General features: G+C 38.6%; 1 protein-coding gene across 10 annotated transcripts in view; it reads left to right on the top strand.

Annotated features, from left to right (window-relative positions):
• The window catches only part of RIC8B (RIC8 guanine nucleotide exchange factor B), a 98797-nt gene that overhangs the window by 25635 nt on the left and 58216 nt on the right, over window positions 1–14946 (top strand). For all 10 annotated transcript variants that reach the window (XR_016020798.1, XR_012494085.2, XR_016020797.1 and 7 more), the window contains one exon: window positions 9092–9700. Coding sequence is in view for 5 of the 10 variants with exons in the window: in XM_019728441.3 (XP_019584000.1) it covers window positions 9092–9700 (609 nt within the window). In the remaining 5 variants the exon portion in view is untranslated. The remainder of the gene's footprint in view (window positions 1–9091; window positions 9701–14946) is intronic.

Raw genomic sequence — 14946 nt, 5'->3', positions numbered from 1 at the left:
GTGCAGATGTGGACTAGTATATCCTCTCTTTAAAAACAAAAGAAAAACAACTTCTGTTGACCTTCCTTATTCTCTCTAGTTATCATCCCATTTCTCTGCTTCCCTTATAGCCACATGACTTGAAAGGTATGTACGTCTCTTTCCACTTTGTCGCTCTCCAAATACTCTGAGGAAACGGCTTTTCTCGAGGACGCTGGTAATCTAACATTGCCAAATCCTAATACCGCACCACTTGATATTTCTTCAGCATTTGAAAAAATTCACTAGTCTTTCTATAAAATGCATTTTTGTCTTGTCTTCCAAACGTCACACTCCTAGATTTCCTCTTGCCTCTCCAGCTGCTACCTCCTAATCTCCTTCCCCCAGCCCCTCAGTGTTGGCATTTTTCAGGGCTCTATCTTAGACTTCCTTTTTTCTATACATGTTTCTCTAGGTTACCTTATCCATCCTTGTAGCTCGAAGTGCCTTTACTCACTATACATCATCAGGCATAACGCTGATGGCCGCTTAGGGCTCCAGCCACGTCCATTCAGCTTCCTACTTGACGTCTCTGTAGGCACCGCAAACTTAATGTGTCCATACAGAATTTTCCTCAAACCTGTTCTTCCTCTGATCACCCCTTCTCAATAAAAGGCACTATGCTGCTTAAGCCAGGGACCTCCCTCTCCCCAACAAATAGCAAGTACTGTCAGTTTTTCCTCAGAAATAGGTAGTCAGTCCACCTCTCTCCCTCTCCACTGCGGCCGCTCTAGTTGAAGCTGCATTTGTTCCTCTCCAATCCATTTCCACACAACAGCCAGTGTGATTTTTCAAAATTTTAAATGTATTTCTCCTTTGCTTAAACTCCTTTAGTGACTTTTCGTAGCGTTTAAAGTCTAATCTCCTTATCAGGGCCTAAAAAACTTCACCTGCTCTGGTCCCAGCTTCTGTCTCACAGAACTGCCATTAGCATCACTCCCACTGGCGTTCAGGACCTCACACACCCCAGGCTCTGCCTGCGATGCTCTTTCTTCTACTCTCTACACATTTAGCAGCCTCTCGCCATCAGATCGTGGCTTCATTCTGTCTAAAGTTGATCCTTTCTGCAGTTATTTTCTATCATAGCATCCTGTTCATTTCCCTTGTAACATTTTAATTGCATATTTTTCATTTGTTTATTGTCTGTCTTCTGCATTAGACTGTGACCCCCATAACACATGACAGAATCATGTCTGTTTTCTTCACTACTCTGCACCTATCACGTAGCACAATGTCTTTAATATAGTAGACACTCACATATTTGTTAAATGACTGAATAGAGATTAAATATGTACGTTTCTGGTCTCATCTTAGATGCCACTTTCGTAGGAAGTGTTTCCCTGAATTGGTCCATTTCCCTCCCATGAGATTGGATTAGGTGCCTTAGATTTGTATTGTCATAGTTTTTTACACTCAAATCAGTGCTTCTATTGGGGGTCAGTTTTGCTCCCCAGGAGGCATTTGGCAATTTCTGGAGATATTTTTGATTTCCATGACTGGGTGGTAGTGGTAGTGAAAGGGTGTTATTGGCATCTAGTGGGTGGAGGCCAGGGATGCTATTAAATATTCTAGAATACACAGAACAGCCTCTTACAACAAAGAATTATCTAATCCAAAATATCAATAGTACCGAGGCTGAGAAACTGGTCTGGATCTATCAGAGCACTTACCAGATTAATCCACAGCTTGCGTTTCTTTGTAATTCGCCCTCACTTAGTTCTGAGTTCCTCAGAATTTCACCATTGCCTTCCCCAGTACCAAGGACATTGCTTTGGATTTATTAAACGGGCACTTGGTGAATTCTTGATGAACAGATGACTAGATGAACAAATAAAAATGCTACCTAGCCATGGCACAACCAGGCCCAGTTGGCCTAACTCTTAGTATTGGATGTAGAGAGTAGTTGCCTAGTCACTCAGGTGAAGTATAACTTCTGGTACTGATGGAATGATGATACAAGAGGTTTTGTAGAGGGCATTGATGGGACACCATATCTCGAAGAAACATTCCATTTAAATGTAAAGCTAAGCTCTTGCAACAAAGGGACCCCAAGACAGAAATGACTTAAGGAAGATAGGTGTTTAGTACCTTTTCAAGTAGCGGTTCTAAGGTGACCATCCAGGCAGGTGGTGGCTCAGCTCCATAAGTGTGCTCAGCGGCCCAGGGTCTTTCCAAGTGTGAAGCCATGCTTCACCACCCGAGCATTGTCCCTGCCTGTACTGGGCTCCGTTTTCAAGTTCTGGGCTGCAGGAGGGGACGAGAAAGTAGAGAAGGCAGGCCCACTGTCTTAAAGGCCCAAACCTGACAGTGGCATACAGTGTGCGCACATGTGTCATTGGCAAGAGCTCAGTCGTGTGACCACAGGGAACAGCTGAGGAATGTGTTGTAGCTGGCTGCCCTGGGCCTCGCCACAGTTGTCACTGGACCAGAGGAGGAGAACGGGTTTGGTGGACAGCTGTCAGTTTTCACCACAATGCCTAACAATTAAACTAAGTCTTCGATAAGCATATGTATGAACCTTTATATTATTTCCCAATTACTCTTGAGATCTGAGTTAGTTTTACTACCTTGGTCATATAATTGAAGAAAACTTACACAGTATAAAACGCATTCTCTAGAATAGTACTTCTCAAACTATTTGTGATGAAGGACCAAGTTTTTTGTTGTTTGTTTATTTTTTCCTAATTTGTAGTAGTAAACCGGTAGTTTTGTAAAATACAATTTAAATGAATCATTAAAAAAATAATAATAATCACATCCTTGGGTGTCACAGCAAAGTCAAATACTATAAAGTTTTCTAAATGCATACTTTTAATTTTTCATACCTGTCTCAACTCACGTACCTATCTCAGCATAGTCTAGTAATGGTTTGTACACTGACACCAATCTGCAGACATTTTTGGGTAACACTTGTCTCAAAAGTGTTTTCTGACCTCTTCTGCGTTGCCAGACTGGTAGACTATGATGTGTGTCTTTTAGGCAAACACATTTTCTTTATGTATAAAACTTGACTTTTAATATTTTTAGAAATCACTTTTTAAGACAGTACATATGTAAGTCATGATAGATCATTTGAATGCCCACATATGCTGCACAGCACATTTTGCTCGTTTCATACTAAAGCCTAAGTTGATCGTAGTTTTACAGATTCACAGTGAATAGCCTGCCATTCTGGAAGTGGAAGAAGGTTGCCCTAGAAAGTCCTAATGCATGGTATCAATGAAGAAAGGGGCCTAATTAAGGGACATGCTCAAGAGCACAGTGAATAAACGAGAGACAGCTATGGCACAGTCGTTAACTGACAGTGGAAAGCACATTGGGGTCACGTGATCGGGATTGAGTCCTGGCCTTCTACTTCTTAGCTAAGTGTCCTTAGGCAATCATTTAAAGAATCACATATCAAGTGTTCAATAAGCATTTCTTAGGTTGAGCGACATATGCAAGTTTTTTGTAAACTGTAAAGCACATAAGCAAACAATATTATGATAATTACTGAAATTGTGAAGCCATCCATTCTGACTAAGTTCACTGCTGTTTCTGAACTCTGCTGTGTTTCATGCTGGAGACTTACTGAGAGCAGCAGTTATATTTAACACTGCATTCACTTAAAGTTATGTTTATAAGGACTGTAGCAATGTGGAAAATGCTTATAATTAAAAGTTAAATTTAAAAGTCAGAACAAAACTATATGCACATGATGATTGTAACTATGTCAAAGTCTACCTGTTACTGATTGAAGATTAGAAACCCATCTGTCCACTGCATGTAAAATATACTATGAAGTATAATCATAAATGTTTTTCTATTTACGTTAGTAGTTTGATTCATTCTACATTTTAAAGAACACATATATGAAAGTAATTTAAACTCTTCAGAAAAAAGAACACGATGTGAAGATGCATAATTTCTGCTACTTGTGTGAAAAGACTTTTTTTTTCAATGGGACAAACCATCCTACAAGTACAGTCACAAAAATAGCCTTTACTACATCTCTTTCCTTCTTAGAAAGAAGTGTCAAGACAACATTAATAGACCTCTACTAATGCTTTAGATTTGGGGAACTTCTTAATGCTAGTTGCTCTGCTAAGGGCTACAAGGATTATGAAGAAATAGTTATATTCAAAGAATGTTTATTATGTCCCAGGGTCTATTTCACAACAGCCCTGTGAGATACAGGTGATGTTACTGCCATTTTACAAATAGGAAAGTGAGTGTCAAAGAAGTTAAATAACACGTCTGAATTGCACAGTCGCAGAATGGGTATTAAATCCAGCTCTTTCTAATTCAAAAGCCACTGCAGTACATTTTCTTCTCTCATTTGAAAAAAAAAAAAAAAAAGATTTCCTTCCCGCCTTCAGAGAGCTTTTTGTAGTTGAGGCAAACTCAAGAAGAAAACTAACAGGAAGAATGTGCTGAGCACCAAATGATTGCTACAAATTGTGGTTTGGGTTTTCTTTGGAAAGAAAGAATGTTGTGGGGTGAAATGGTTAGGGGAAGCTTTATATCAAATGTGAATTTTAAGCTTAGCTTTAGAGAATGGTTAAAAAATAGTCAAAGAGGGAAAAAGACGGATGAGGTAGAGGGGAGGCAATTAGAAAGCAAAACAGCTCAATGTGAGGTAATTTGGAAAGGAATATAGCTAAAGAGAAGGGTTTGATAGGGGAACACTACGAAAGAGAAGACTCAAAAGCAGATTAAAAGATCCTAAATGCTGAGCTGAGGACTTTGAAATTTTATCTTACAATAATGTATAACAGATAACCTGCAGTATACACTTGCCACATGCCAGCCACTGTTCTAAGTGCTGTTCATGTGTGCTGTCATTTCATTCCTACAGTGAGTGAGGCCCAGAGAGGCTAAGTAACTTGCCAGGGTCACACCATTAGAAGACAGTAGAAGAACCAAGGTTTGAACACAAGCAATTTAAATCCAGAACCCCTGCTTTTAATCACAACACTGTTCTGATTCTAGAGTCGGTGGTAAATTGAATAAATTTCAAGCCCAGGACCTCTGACCTTAAACAATAATATGCTTGATACCTCTAGGAGTTCTTAACATTTAAGAAAAGTAATGTGACCAGACAAGGACATCTCATTCCTCTCCCTGCCCCCCATGTACATCTTCAGCACAGGACAGTCAAGGAGAAGTGGAGGTATTTGTGCGAATTGCTGTCCCCTCCACCTACTTTTCTGGCCTTACCCAGTCAATTACTCTCAGTTTACCGGTACCCGCTAACATCCAAGTTACATCAGGCCGCTGTTAACTATAGTTCAGTGGTTCTCAGAGTGTGGCTGGTGAACCAGCAGCAACAGCAGCAGCTGGGAACTTGTTAAAAGTTCCGGTTGTGGAGCCTCCTCACTCCACACCTGTTGAATCGGAAACTCGGGTGAGGTGCAACAGTCTGGGTTTTAACAGTCCCTTTAGGTGAGTATGATGCATGCTGAAGTTTGAGAATCACTGCTGTAGTGGACGCTAGGGTTTCAGTTCAGGAACAAGCTACTGAAATTTGGAGGGCAATACTGGTATTAGCATTGGGGAACCATTTGGGATCTTACTCTTGAGTCTCTGCTGCTGGGTCTTGCACACTATAGAAATAACCATGACTTACTAAGCTAATGAGCATTTTAAAAGGACCGTTTCTCAGACTCTTTGATTTTTAGTAATTATACTTTGTCAGCATATCGAACCTTTGCTTTATGACGTTAGTTCATTCCTGAAAACCTGGCCTCAAAAAGGTGTTAAATCAGAAAATATTTCCTTTAATTTTAATGGAAAAAAGTATGTTCTTTGATTATCTAAGATAGCAAAATAAGTTTTAGATTAAAAATATATCAGTCAAACAATAAAAACAAGTTTGAAGAAATGAATACTTCGAAAGTAAATACAAATAGTTTGTACCTAAAATGTAACATAATGATGGTTTATTTTACTTGCAAACAGAAGGAGAGAAGACTTGATGGGGGGGGAGGAGTCTGGTGGAGGAGGAATACAAAGCATTCAGTCTGTGGAAAGTGCTGGAGAGTCAGGTGGTAGACTTTAAGGCAGGTAATCTTCGGGAGTTTGTGGTTCTCTTGCCCTTACACATAGTTACAGCACACCTGGGCCAGCCCCGGGACACAGGTGAAACAGCCTCTGTTCTCAAGGAGGCTGGAGAAGGAACGAGATGCCCCAACAGCTCCTTGTATAAAAAGATGGAAACTGAGTGCTGTTGGAGGCACAGACTGAAAGAAAGCAAAGGAGGGAGTGGCGGGAAAGGCTTGTGGACCCCTCAGTTCTCAAACTAAGCCTTAGAAAAAGAGTGGGGTTCTGCCTGGTGGACACCGTGGCTGGGTATGCCATGCTGAAGGCTCAGTGGGCGAAGTGGCTCAGGACATCTGGTTAGGGGACTGGGAGTCAGTTTGGAGCCCTTGGAAGGGGATTCTGACAGCGGCGTCCGTAGGGACACTGGGCTCATTTCAGCAGCACCTGTGGGCAGCAAGGTGCTATGGAAAGATAGGGCATGTTTTGGGGAAACGAAAATCAATGAAAAAATAGCCAGAGCACAGAAAAACACTGTTAGGGCAAAATAAAAGCGAAATACAAGAGCAGCGTTGAAACACAGAAGCAGTGTGCACACAACAGGAGGGGGGATGGTAACGAATACTGTATCTTCAGTCCTCTTGCTCGGTGTGTGTACACGTGCAAAGCAAAACTTTTCTGATTCATCCAAATGTGGTACATGATTTCTTAATTTTTCTTTATAATATTCTCTGGCTAGAAATGATTATATTGAGTAAAGCAATGAGTGTGTCTATTAAATATCACTTCTTTTGTTATATTTTGAGTGTCTTTGATTTTTGTTAAAGTTGTAATACCGAAAATGGGGGAAGAGTCATTGTCCAAGAAGTGGTATTACTTTTCAAGAGACATAGCAGAAAGCTACCTCACAGTCCTTATGTGAGGCAAGTGTGTAATGAGAAGTGACATGTTTCAGAAGACTACTTTAAAACTGGGTTGATTTGATTGAAAACTGCTTTAAAACGAGTTCTCTTTGGTTGCTCGTTGATCTCCTGCAAGAAGTTGGATGAGGCAGTTTTTAACTATAAATTTTGTAGGCACCTCTAATATTTTCCATGTAGCTGCCTTATGGCCCAGAGTTTCACAGTCCTTTTGTTTTATAGCCTTGCCTATTCCAATTTCTATTCATGCTTCGCTTTTTTTTTTTTTTCTTGAGACTGAAGGGAGAACAAGAAAAAAGCCATGTTGCCCATAGATTTTTTTGTTTGTTTTGGTTTGGGTTTTGGTTTAGAAAGGAAGGGGGTAAAAATGTCTGTGTTTTATAAGCTATGTAGAACTCCAAATTCACATATATAATGTTTTATAATTATTTATTACATCTTAAATATGAATGTAGATGATTTCCCTTTTGAATAAAATTACGTGGGAGCAAAGGTTGTTAGAATCCACCCTCAGGAATGTGACAGGTAAGAAATAATATGTAGAATTTGGTTTTTTTGGTCTTGAATGTGAAAGATCTGAAACTGGAGAAAATTTTTCCGTTTTGTATATTTCCAGTAATGGGCACGTTATACTTACCCCTACTCCAAAACTGTATTGTTTTTAAAAATGATTTAACAATGGTATTAAAACATTAACCAAAAAACCCTTCTTCTTATCAGATACGGCAGGGATAGAGTTGACATTGTTACAAAAATTTGTTAGCTTGTCAGGTTATTTCCTTCCCACCTCCATCTAGAGAACATAGCACCCGTAATTTTGGCTTCATCTCCGTAACTGTGTGATTGGGATGCAGAAGAAGGTGCACATAGCCTGGGGTTCCTGCCTGAACCATAATGCTTGACCTGCACAGATAGCCTCTTTTTAAAGAGTTAAAGTCTGAGGATAGGCTAATAGAAACTTTGTAAAATTTTGTATTGGTCATAATTGTTGCTGTTTTTATAAAATGTACCCGATACAGAACTGGTTAGCAGTGAATGGTTATAAACCTGCTTGCTTCATGTATAAGGCGTGACCTGCAGTTTATGGAGAAGAAAGCTGGATGTTGACTTTTGAGAGAATGCTCAGTAGTTCTTAAATTTGACAACCATAAAAGAAACTGTTTTTCAAAAAATTCAAGATAGAATACTTTGGGACCATCCTAAAAGAATTGTTCTGATATAGTGGTAGCAAGATTTGGAACCAGGACTACTACATATATTTGTGTAATCTGTGCTCTACACCAAGAGAACAAAGGGGGAAAAAAGACCTTGCCCACACTCTGAACCCAAGCCATGTGTTTGGGTTCAGAGGAAGAGGGTTTTTTTTGTAATCTGTCCACCTAGGAGGAATAATTTTGCAGTTAGTCAGCCTAGAGAGGGGCATCTTTTCGTGATTGGCTCAAAGGCATCATATATGCTAGCTAAGCTCTCTTTGGAATCCAACTTAGAATCATTTTTGGCATTTTTGTGACCCTTCAGATCTTCTTTGGGGTCACGTGATGTTTAAATGTTATTACATTAGTTAGCTAAAGAGAACTAAGGTTTATAAAACAGGAGACTACTGCCACAGAACGATAAATTCAGAAGAAATAGCACAGCTGAAATTGGCAGAAATGCATCATTCTTTAAGTCTTTTTACAAGAGCCTGTACGTGTGAGCAATTGTGAACCCAATCTCGAAACATTGATCGTCACTTCTGGGAAGGGAACAGCTATGATTCAGACTGATTGTCTTCCATCCTGATATTTTGTGTAGTCTGATATTAAAAATCCATTGAGAACAAAGCTGTTTGAAAATTCGAAATTAGTCAGTTTAAAAGAGAATAAGTGATTTTATGGAAAGAATATTGTCTGGCCCACTAATTCACCCTGGCCCAGCACCAGTCACTTAACCTCTCTAGCCCTCAATTTCTATATCTGTCAAGTGAAAGAAGTATACCAAATATATTCCAGTTCTAACATTTTGTGATTTAAAAATAATAACAATCTTTTCTGGCCAGATCTTGAACTGCTATTAAATACATTGGTAGAGAAACATTCTATTTTAAATCGTTTAAACCAAATAGTGATTTTAACATTCTTGTTCTTGTTTCTCAGAAACTCTGTGAAGGCATATTTAAAGTCCTCGTCAGGGACATCCCAACAACATGTCAAGTGTCCTGCCTGGAAGTTCTCCGCATTCTCTCCAGAGACAAAAAGATTTTAGTTCCTGTAACAACCAAGGAAAATATGCAGATACTGCTGCGACTAGCCAAGCTAAATGAGTCGGATGATTCTTTGGAGAAGGTGTCCGAGTTCCCAGTTATTGTGGAGTCATTAAAATGTCTGTGTAACATAGTGTTCAACAGTCAGATGGCACAGCAGCTCAGCCTGGAACTTAACCTTGCTGCAAAGCTCTGTAACCTCCTAAGAAAGTGCAAGGACCGAAAGTTTATCAGTGACATTAAGTGCTTTGACTTGCGCTTGCTCTTCCTCCTGTCACTTTTGCACACCGACATCAGGTCACAATTGCGCTACGAGCTCCAGGGACTACCGCTGCTAACCCAGATCTTGGAAAGTGCCTTTAGCATCAAGTGGACCGATGAGTATGAATCGGCCGTAGACCATAATGGACCTCCTCTCTCACCTCAGGAGACGGACTGTGCCATCGAGGCCCTCAAAGCTCTCTTCAATGTGACAGTAGACAGTTGGAAGGTGCATAAAGAGGTAAGGTTAAGAAGGGGTTTGTTATCTACCGTGGAATTTAATTGGTCTGGGGCACCCCTACGGCTGCCTGCAAAGGAAGAATGCTAAATTGGGAAATGGAAAAAATTTCCAGTTCCCCCATTAATCAGTTGTGTGACTCAGGCTTAATTTCTTAACCATTCTAAGTCTTATTCTTTCCATTTGTGTAACACTTATTAGAAGAATAGGGTGAAGATGGACTACTGTTTTCTAAGATGTCAAATATGGTTCCTTTTCCAAGTTGTACTATCGTGTCTTTTTTTTTTTTTTTTTTTTGAGTGCCTCTTTCAGGAACAAGGTTTAAATTACAAGATTTGAATGGAAACAAAACAACATGGTTCATAAAGGTATAGGCATTTTCAGTGGCTGCCATCTTAAAAGTTAAGATAAATCAGGCCAGTTGAAATTGGTCAGTCAGAGTTGATGTCTGCTCAGAAGAGTGAAAGATGCTCTGTGTATCACCTATCATCCCAGTCTCCTAGTGTTACTTTATAGTGTTAGATAACTATCAGAAGTGTAGGGCTTCAGCTAGATAGCCATGCTTGTACACAGTCCTAGAAAACAAGTATAATTACACGAGAGTATGGCGAAGGTTATTTTAAGCCACTTGACTTATTTCTAGACTAAGATTCTGTTCTGTGGCTTGGACCGTCCAGCAACCCAAAGTGAGGCAGATTTGATGGTTTGTATTGGAGTACCCAGAAGAACAATACGCTCAGCAAGAAACTCAGCTCAAGGAAGTCAACGATTTTAAGTAAAACTCACATAATAAACTTTTTTCCTTGCTTCTAGAATCTTAACATCTCACATTCACCCTCTCTCCTTAACTTAAATAACTGGTGAAATTCAGCCTCTGCCTTTCCCCCCCACACCCCCAAGCATTTTGATGCCAGAGCAATTATCTTTTCTGACAATTGACTTTAGGACTTAGGGTAACATTTTGCTGTGTACATTTGAAGCAGTTCTCACCATGAATAAAGACCTGTTTTTGCCAGCAGCCTACTTTGAAAGGATTATCTCACTGCAATACTACAGTGGGAGTACGCAGGCAGCCGAGTTTTAAAGTGCAAATAGGTCTATATTTTGAAACCAAATATTTGAAGATCAGCCCTAACAGCTGTGTTAGATGACTAAGGTATGGTCAGTTTTTCCTGGGACTTGGCAGAAAAAGATGTGGAAAGCCCACATGCTCCATTTATGCTTTGAAACCAAATATTTGGAAGTATTTTAAATGTTATGTCTCTATGCTTATTTGGTACCTTCTATGGTTATTTTTCTTACACTGTTTGTTTTGGTGTTTTTAAGTTTTCCATTTAGTTGCAAGAGCTCTTCTGAGACTGTTGGTTTGCCATTGTTGGAGCCCCTGTTATTTGAATTGTGCTCAAAATAGTAGCTCACACTGTTCAGGTTCCTGAACAAAGAGAGTTTATAATTCAGTGGCTGCACATCATTATGTGTATGGAATGACATGTAATAAATATCAGGAAATTGAAATTAGCCCTCATTAGTGTGCTTCAGTTTTAAGTAATAGTGGGGCTGGGGAAAGCGGTAGAAAATATTGATGTGGCAAATATCATTCTCTGTTATAGAATGTTTATTCTCCAAATGACACATGAGAAAGGATCAGTAGTCCAGATGCAGGCATCTCAGCAGACCTAGTGCCTCTTGTGAGTTGTGGATCAGATGTTACAGCCATTATACAATGTGCCCCATTTACGTGACTCTGGGCTATTATTGAAGTTATCAGAAATTTAAACAGTATTGAAAACAGCGTCTTGCCAACTCATTTAGGCAAGAGTGTGGCAAAGGTTATTTTAAACCACGTGAGTCCCTATGAGTCTCCAAATTCAAATTTTAGCAAACATTTAGTTAGTCAACAAGTATTTATGGACAATTGCTAGGTGTTATGCTGGGTGTTGTGTAATATATTGGCAAATAATAGGCATAGTCTCTGCTTGCACGAAACTTCGGTTTTGTTGGTGAGACAGGTAACAAATAAGTAAACAGATATATAATTCAAATTGCTTTAAGTGCTAGGAAAGAAACAGTGCAATGATTGAGAATACTTCCTTAACGTAGTCCCAGAAGACCTCTGAAGGTCTCTCCTAAAACCTGAAACCTGAGAATGATTTAGCCATTTGAAGAATGGGGGATGAACATTTCCCAGAAATTGAACAGCATTTTAAGAGACACAGAAATCAGCATAGTGTACTTTTGAGAGAGGTACCCACAACTTAGCATTAAAAAAATCTATAATAAGGGTGCAGAGAAACTTGCCAGTAAGAGTCCATTTACCCAGATTTTAATAACCTCCTCGATTGTTAGATAAAAGACATCTTTCTCCAATTGAGCAAGCACCTAAAGAATTGTCAATACTTAAAATACCAACTGAAATAAAGGGATATGGAAAACTTATGGTACAGAAAGATCCAACTTTAAAGTGCAACTTTAAAAATAACTAATATTATTTTCCTTATTATGAAAATAATGCATACTAATTGTAGAAAATCTATGGTAAAGAAAGCATACAAGCACTAAGAAAATACAAATTACCTATAAACCCACCACTCAAAGATAAGCGCTGTTTGCATTTTATGTATCTCTTTCTAACCATTCTTCATTGTATGATATATAAATATGTATGATTTTTACATATGTATAATTTTCTTTGCAAAACATATGTATAATTTTCTTTACAAAAATGCAGTCATTTTATAATCTTGATCTTTTTTTCACAACAAATGTTCTTGAAGAGTAGTGGTTTTCAAAACATGTTCCTTGAAGCCCTAAAGTTCCTAGGAGTAGCCCCTGGGATGAGTGGGCAGTATTCCAGTTTCCCCACCCTCACTTTAAAAAGAGCACCTTTGATTGTTGTTATTGTTTCTTTTTAATTTAAGCTTGTAACCTAGATTTCATTTGGTGGATAAAAAGAGTTATGCAACCAAAAAAACATTTTTTTGACAACTGCTTTCTTCTCCTATTTGTTAAAGGTGATAATCCCTGTGAAGGAATACTCATAAGTGTATTTGTGTTTTGTGAATATTCCTTCATAGGGATTTATCAAACTTTAATAGATCCCCTACGTGTAGGCATTTAGATTGTTTGCTATTTCAAATAATAATACAGTGAATTTTCTTTTAAAAACCTTTGTAGATAAATTCCTGGAATTGTTGGGTCAAAGGAATTTTCAAAACTTGATGGTTTTTTGATCTGCACTGCCAAATTTACCTTAAGAAGAATAGTGCCAGTTTATACCTTTTCAAACCCTGGGAATTTCACTTTTTAAAATCTTTACCTATTTCACAGCTCAACTGTTACACAGAAAATACAGATCCATTACAGAAACTACAGATGTTTGGTTTTGGTTTTAACTGTTTTAGTAGGTATTTTTATGACTGTTCATTTACAATTCACCATAAACAGAAAATTAATGACTAGGTTTTTCTTGAGGTTTAGCAAATTAGTACCATTTGTTCATTTTTAGGTTCATGCCTCAGTGTTACATTCCTGTCTGTCTGCTGATGCCATCAGCAGATTAACTTGGAGAGTTCTTTCCGTTCAGTAGGAAATGTAGCTGGCCTTCTTTCCACATGTGGTGTCAGTCTTGCCTTCCTCTCTCCCCCCTCCCCTTTTTTCTCCCTTCCCTAAAGGGAGTATGTTTAAGAAGGTCAAATGATTCCTTTAACAGGACTTGAAGTCAGTTCCAGAAAAGGGAATTGAAAAGGTCTTGTCTTCCTCCTGCTTTAACACTTTGCTAAATCTCTCTGTTGATGGAGGAAAGCATGTCATTCTAGGGATCCCTTAGCATACATTCCCAGTGCTTCCCAGGTATCGATGCCATGAAGGGAGAAAATACAAGGACCGACAGACGTGGTAGAGCCAAACAAACGTGCAAACAGAAAAGTCATACGAGTATTGAGCAGTCAAAGGATGCTATTTGAGGGAAATAAAGCAGTGAATGTCCATAGAAGGTGATTGGGAATGTCACGCAGTAACAGAAGAGGTTAGTTCCATGGTTATTTTAGAGGCTTTGAAGGAAATGTGAGAAAAGGACATGATCTCAATTAAATAAAAATAAAGCTTCAAGCTGTGCCATGTTTTGGTTTGTTTCTTCTTGAATCATTTTATTGAGTGCCCACTTGTGCCCAGTTCTGTGTTAGGCACACAACATGCAAGATAAAGCATCATTGCCCTCAAAGAACTGATGGTCTAATAGGGAAATCAGACATATAAATACAAGCGGATATATGACTGTTCGTTACATTATTTACTATTCTCTATATTTTCTGTATGCTTGCCTGAATATAAAAAAGAATCACCTCAGCAATGCACAGTTGCTCCTCATACCACATATTCTAGATCTTTGTGGGTATGTCTGACCTCAGTGGCATAGTCTTTCCACTAAGCAGCATACCTAGCACAAGTAGGTGTTCAATAAATTTTTGCTTGACTGAAAAATAAAATGTGATATAATTTGATATCTGTATAGCAGCATACATAGGAGAAATAGCCCGAAGTTGACAGGAAGGAAGGAAAGTTTGTGATACTTTTTGAATTTTCAAAGCTATTAAGAAATTCTCTAGAAGCCTAAAAAATTTAATAACATTGTTTATAGGAGCAGATTTCTAGCCTTTTTGGAGTTATTGCACTCTATTTTATAATATTTATATTTCCTTTCGTAAGTTAATTTAAGAAAGCATTTATTACTTTATGCCCACGGTAAATGCAAAAGATGTAAAGAGGTAAAGTACGTAATTTTTGCCTGTAAGGAGACAGAGATTTTTGAACATATACAATTTAGTAGGACAAATAATTATGGTAGAGGTGAGCAAAAAGGCTAGGATAAAACAGTGAAATGCTACCTGAGGTATAGTGTTATTCCCAGGTAAGAGTGTTTACCTGTGTGTGCGTACATCTATGTCTGTGTGTGCCTTTCACTTTTTATAGAAATGAAATTGAATTTCCATAGGACAAGTTTCCTAAACCTGTTAATTAGAACTACCCTGAGATAACAAAACCAGATTAAGATTCATTGGTGTGAAGTATTCTCCCTTCAGATTTTCTCCCAGGCATTGATAAGATTGGTTGAAGCTTTGAATGAAAAGGTGTGAGGAAATTGATACCAAACAAAAGTGAAATCTCCTACAGTTTGCACAGGAGAAATGAAAGCAGCAGTACAGCAATAGAATCTGTAATTAAGAAGTAAAAGCTGTATAATGAGACCCCAA

This window comes from Rhinolophus sinicus, chromosome 1 (assembly GCF_057876585.1).
Source record: "Rhinolophus sinicus isolate RSI-liver-muscle chromosome 1, RSI-T2T, whole genome shotgun sequence".
Classification (NCBI taxonomy): domain Eukaryota; kingdom Metazoa; phylum Chordata; class Mammalia; order Chiroptera; family Rhinolophidae; genus Rhinolophus; species Rhinolophus sinicus.
Note: the sequence above shows the minus strand (reverse complement) of the source record. Positions and strands in the feature narration are given on the sequence as shown.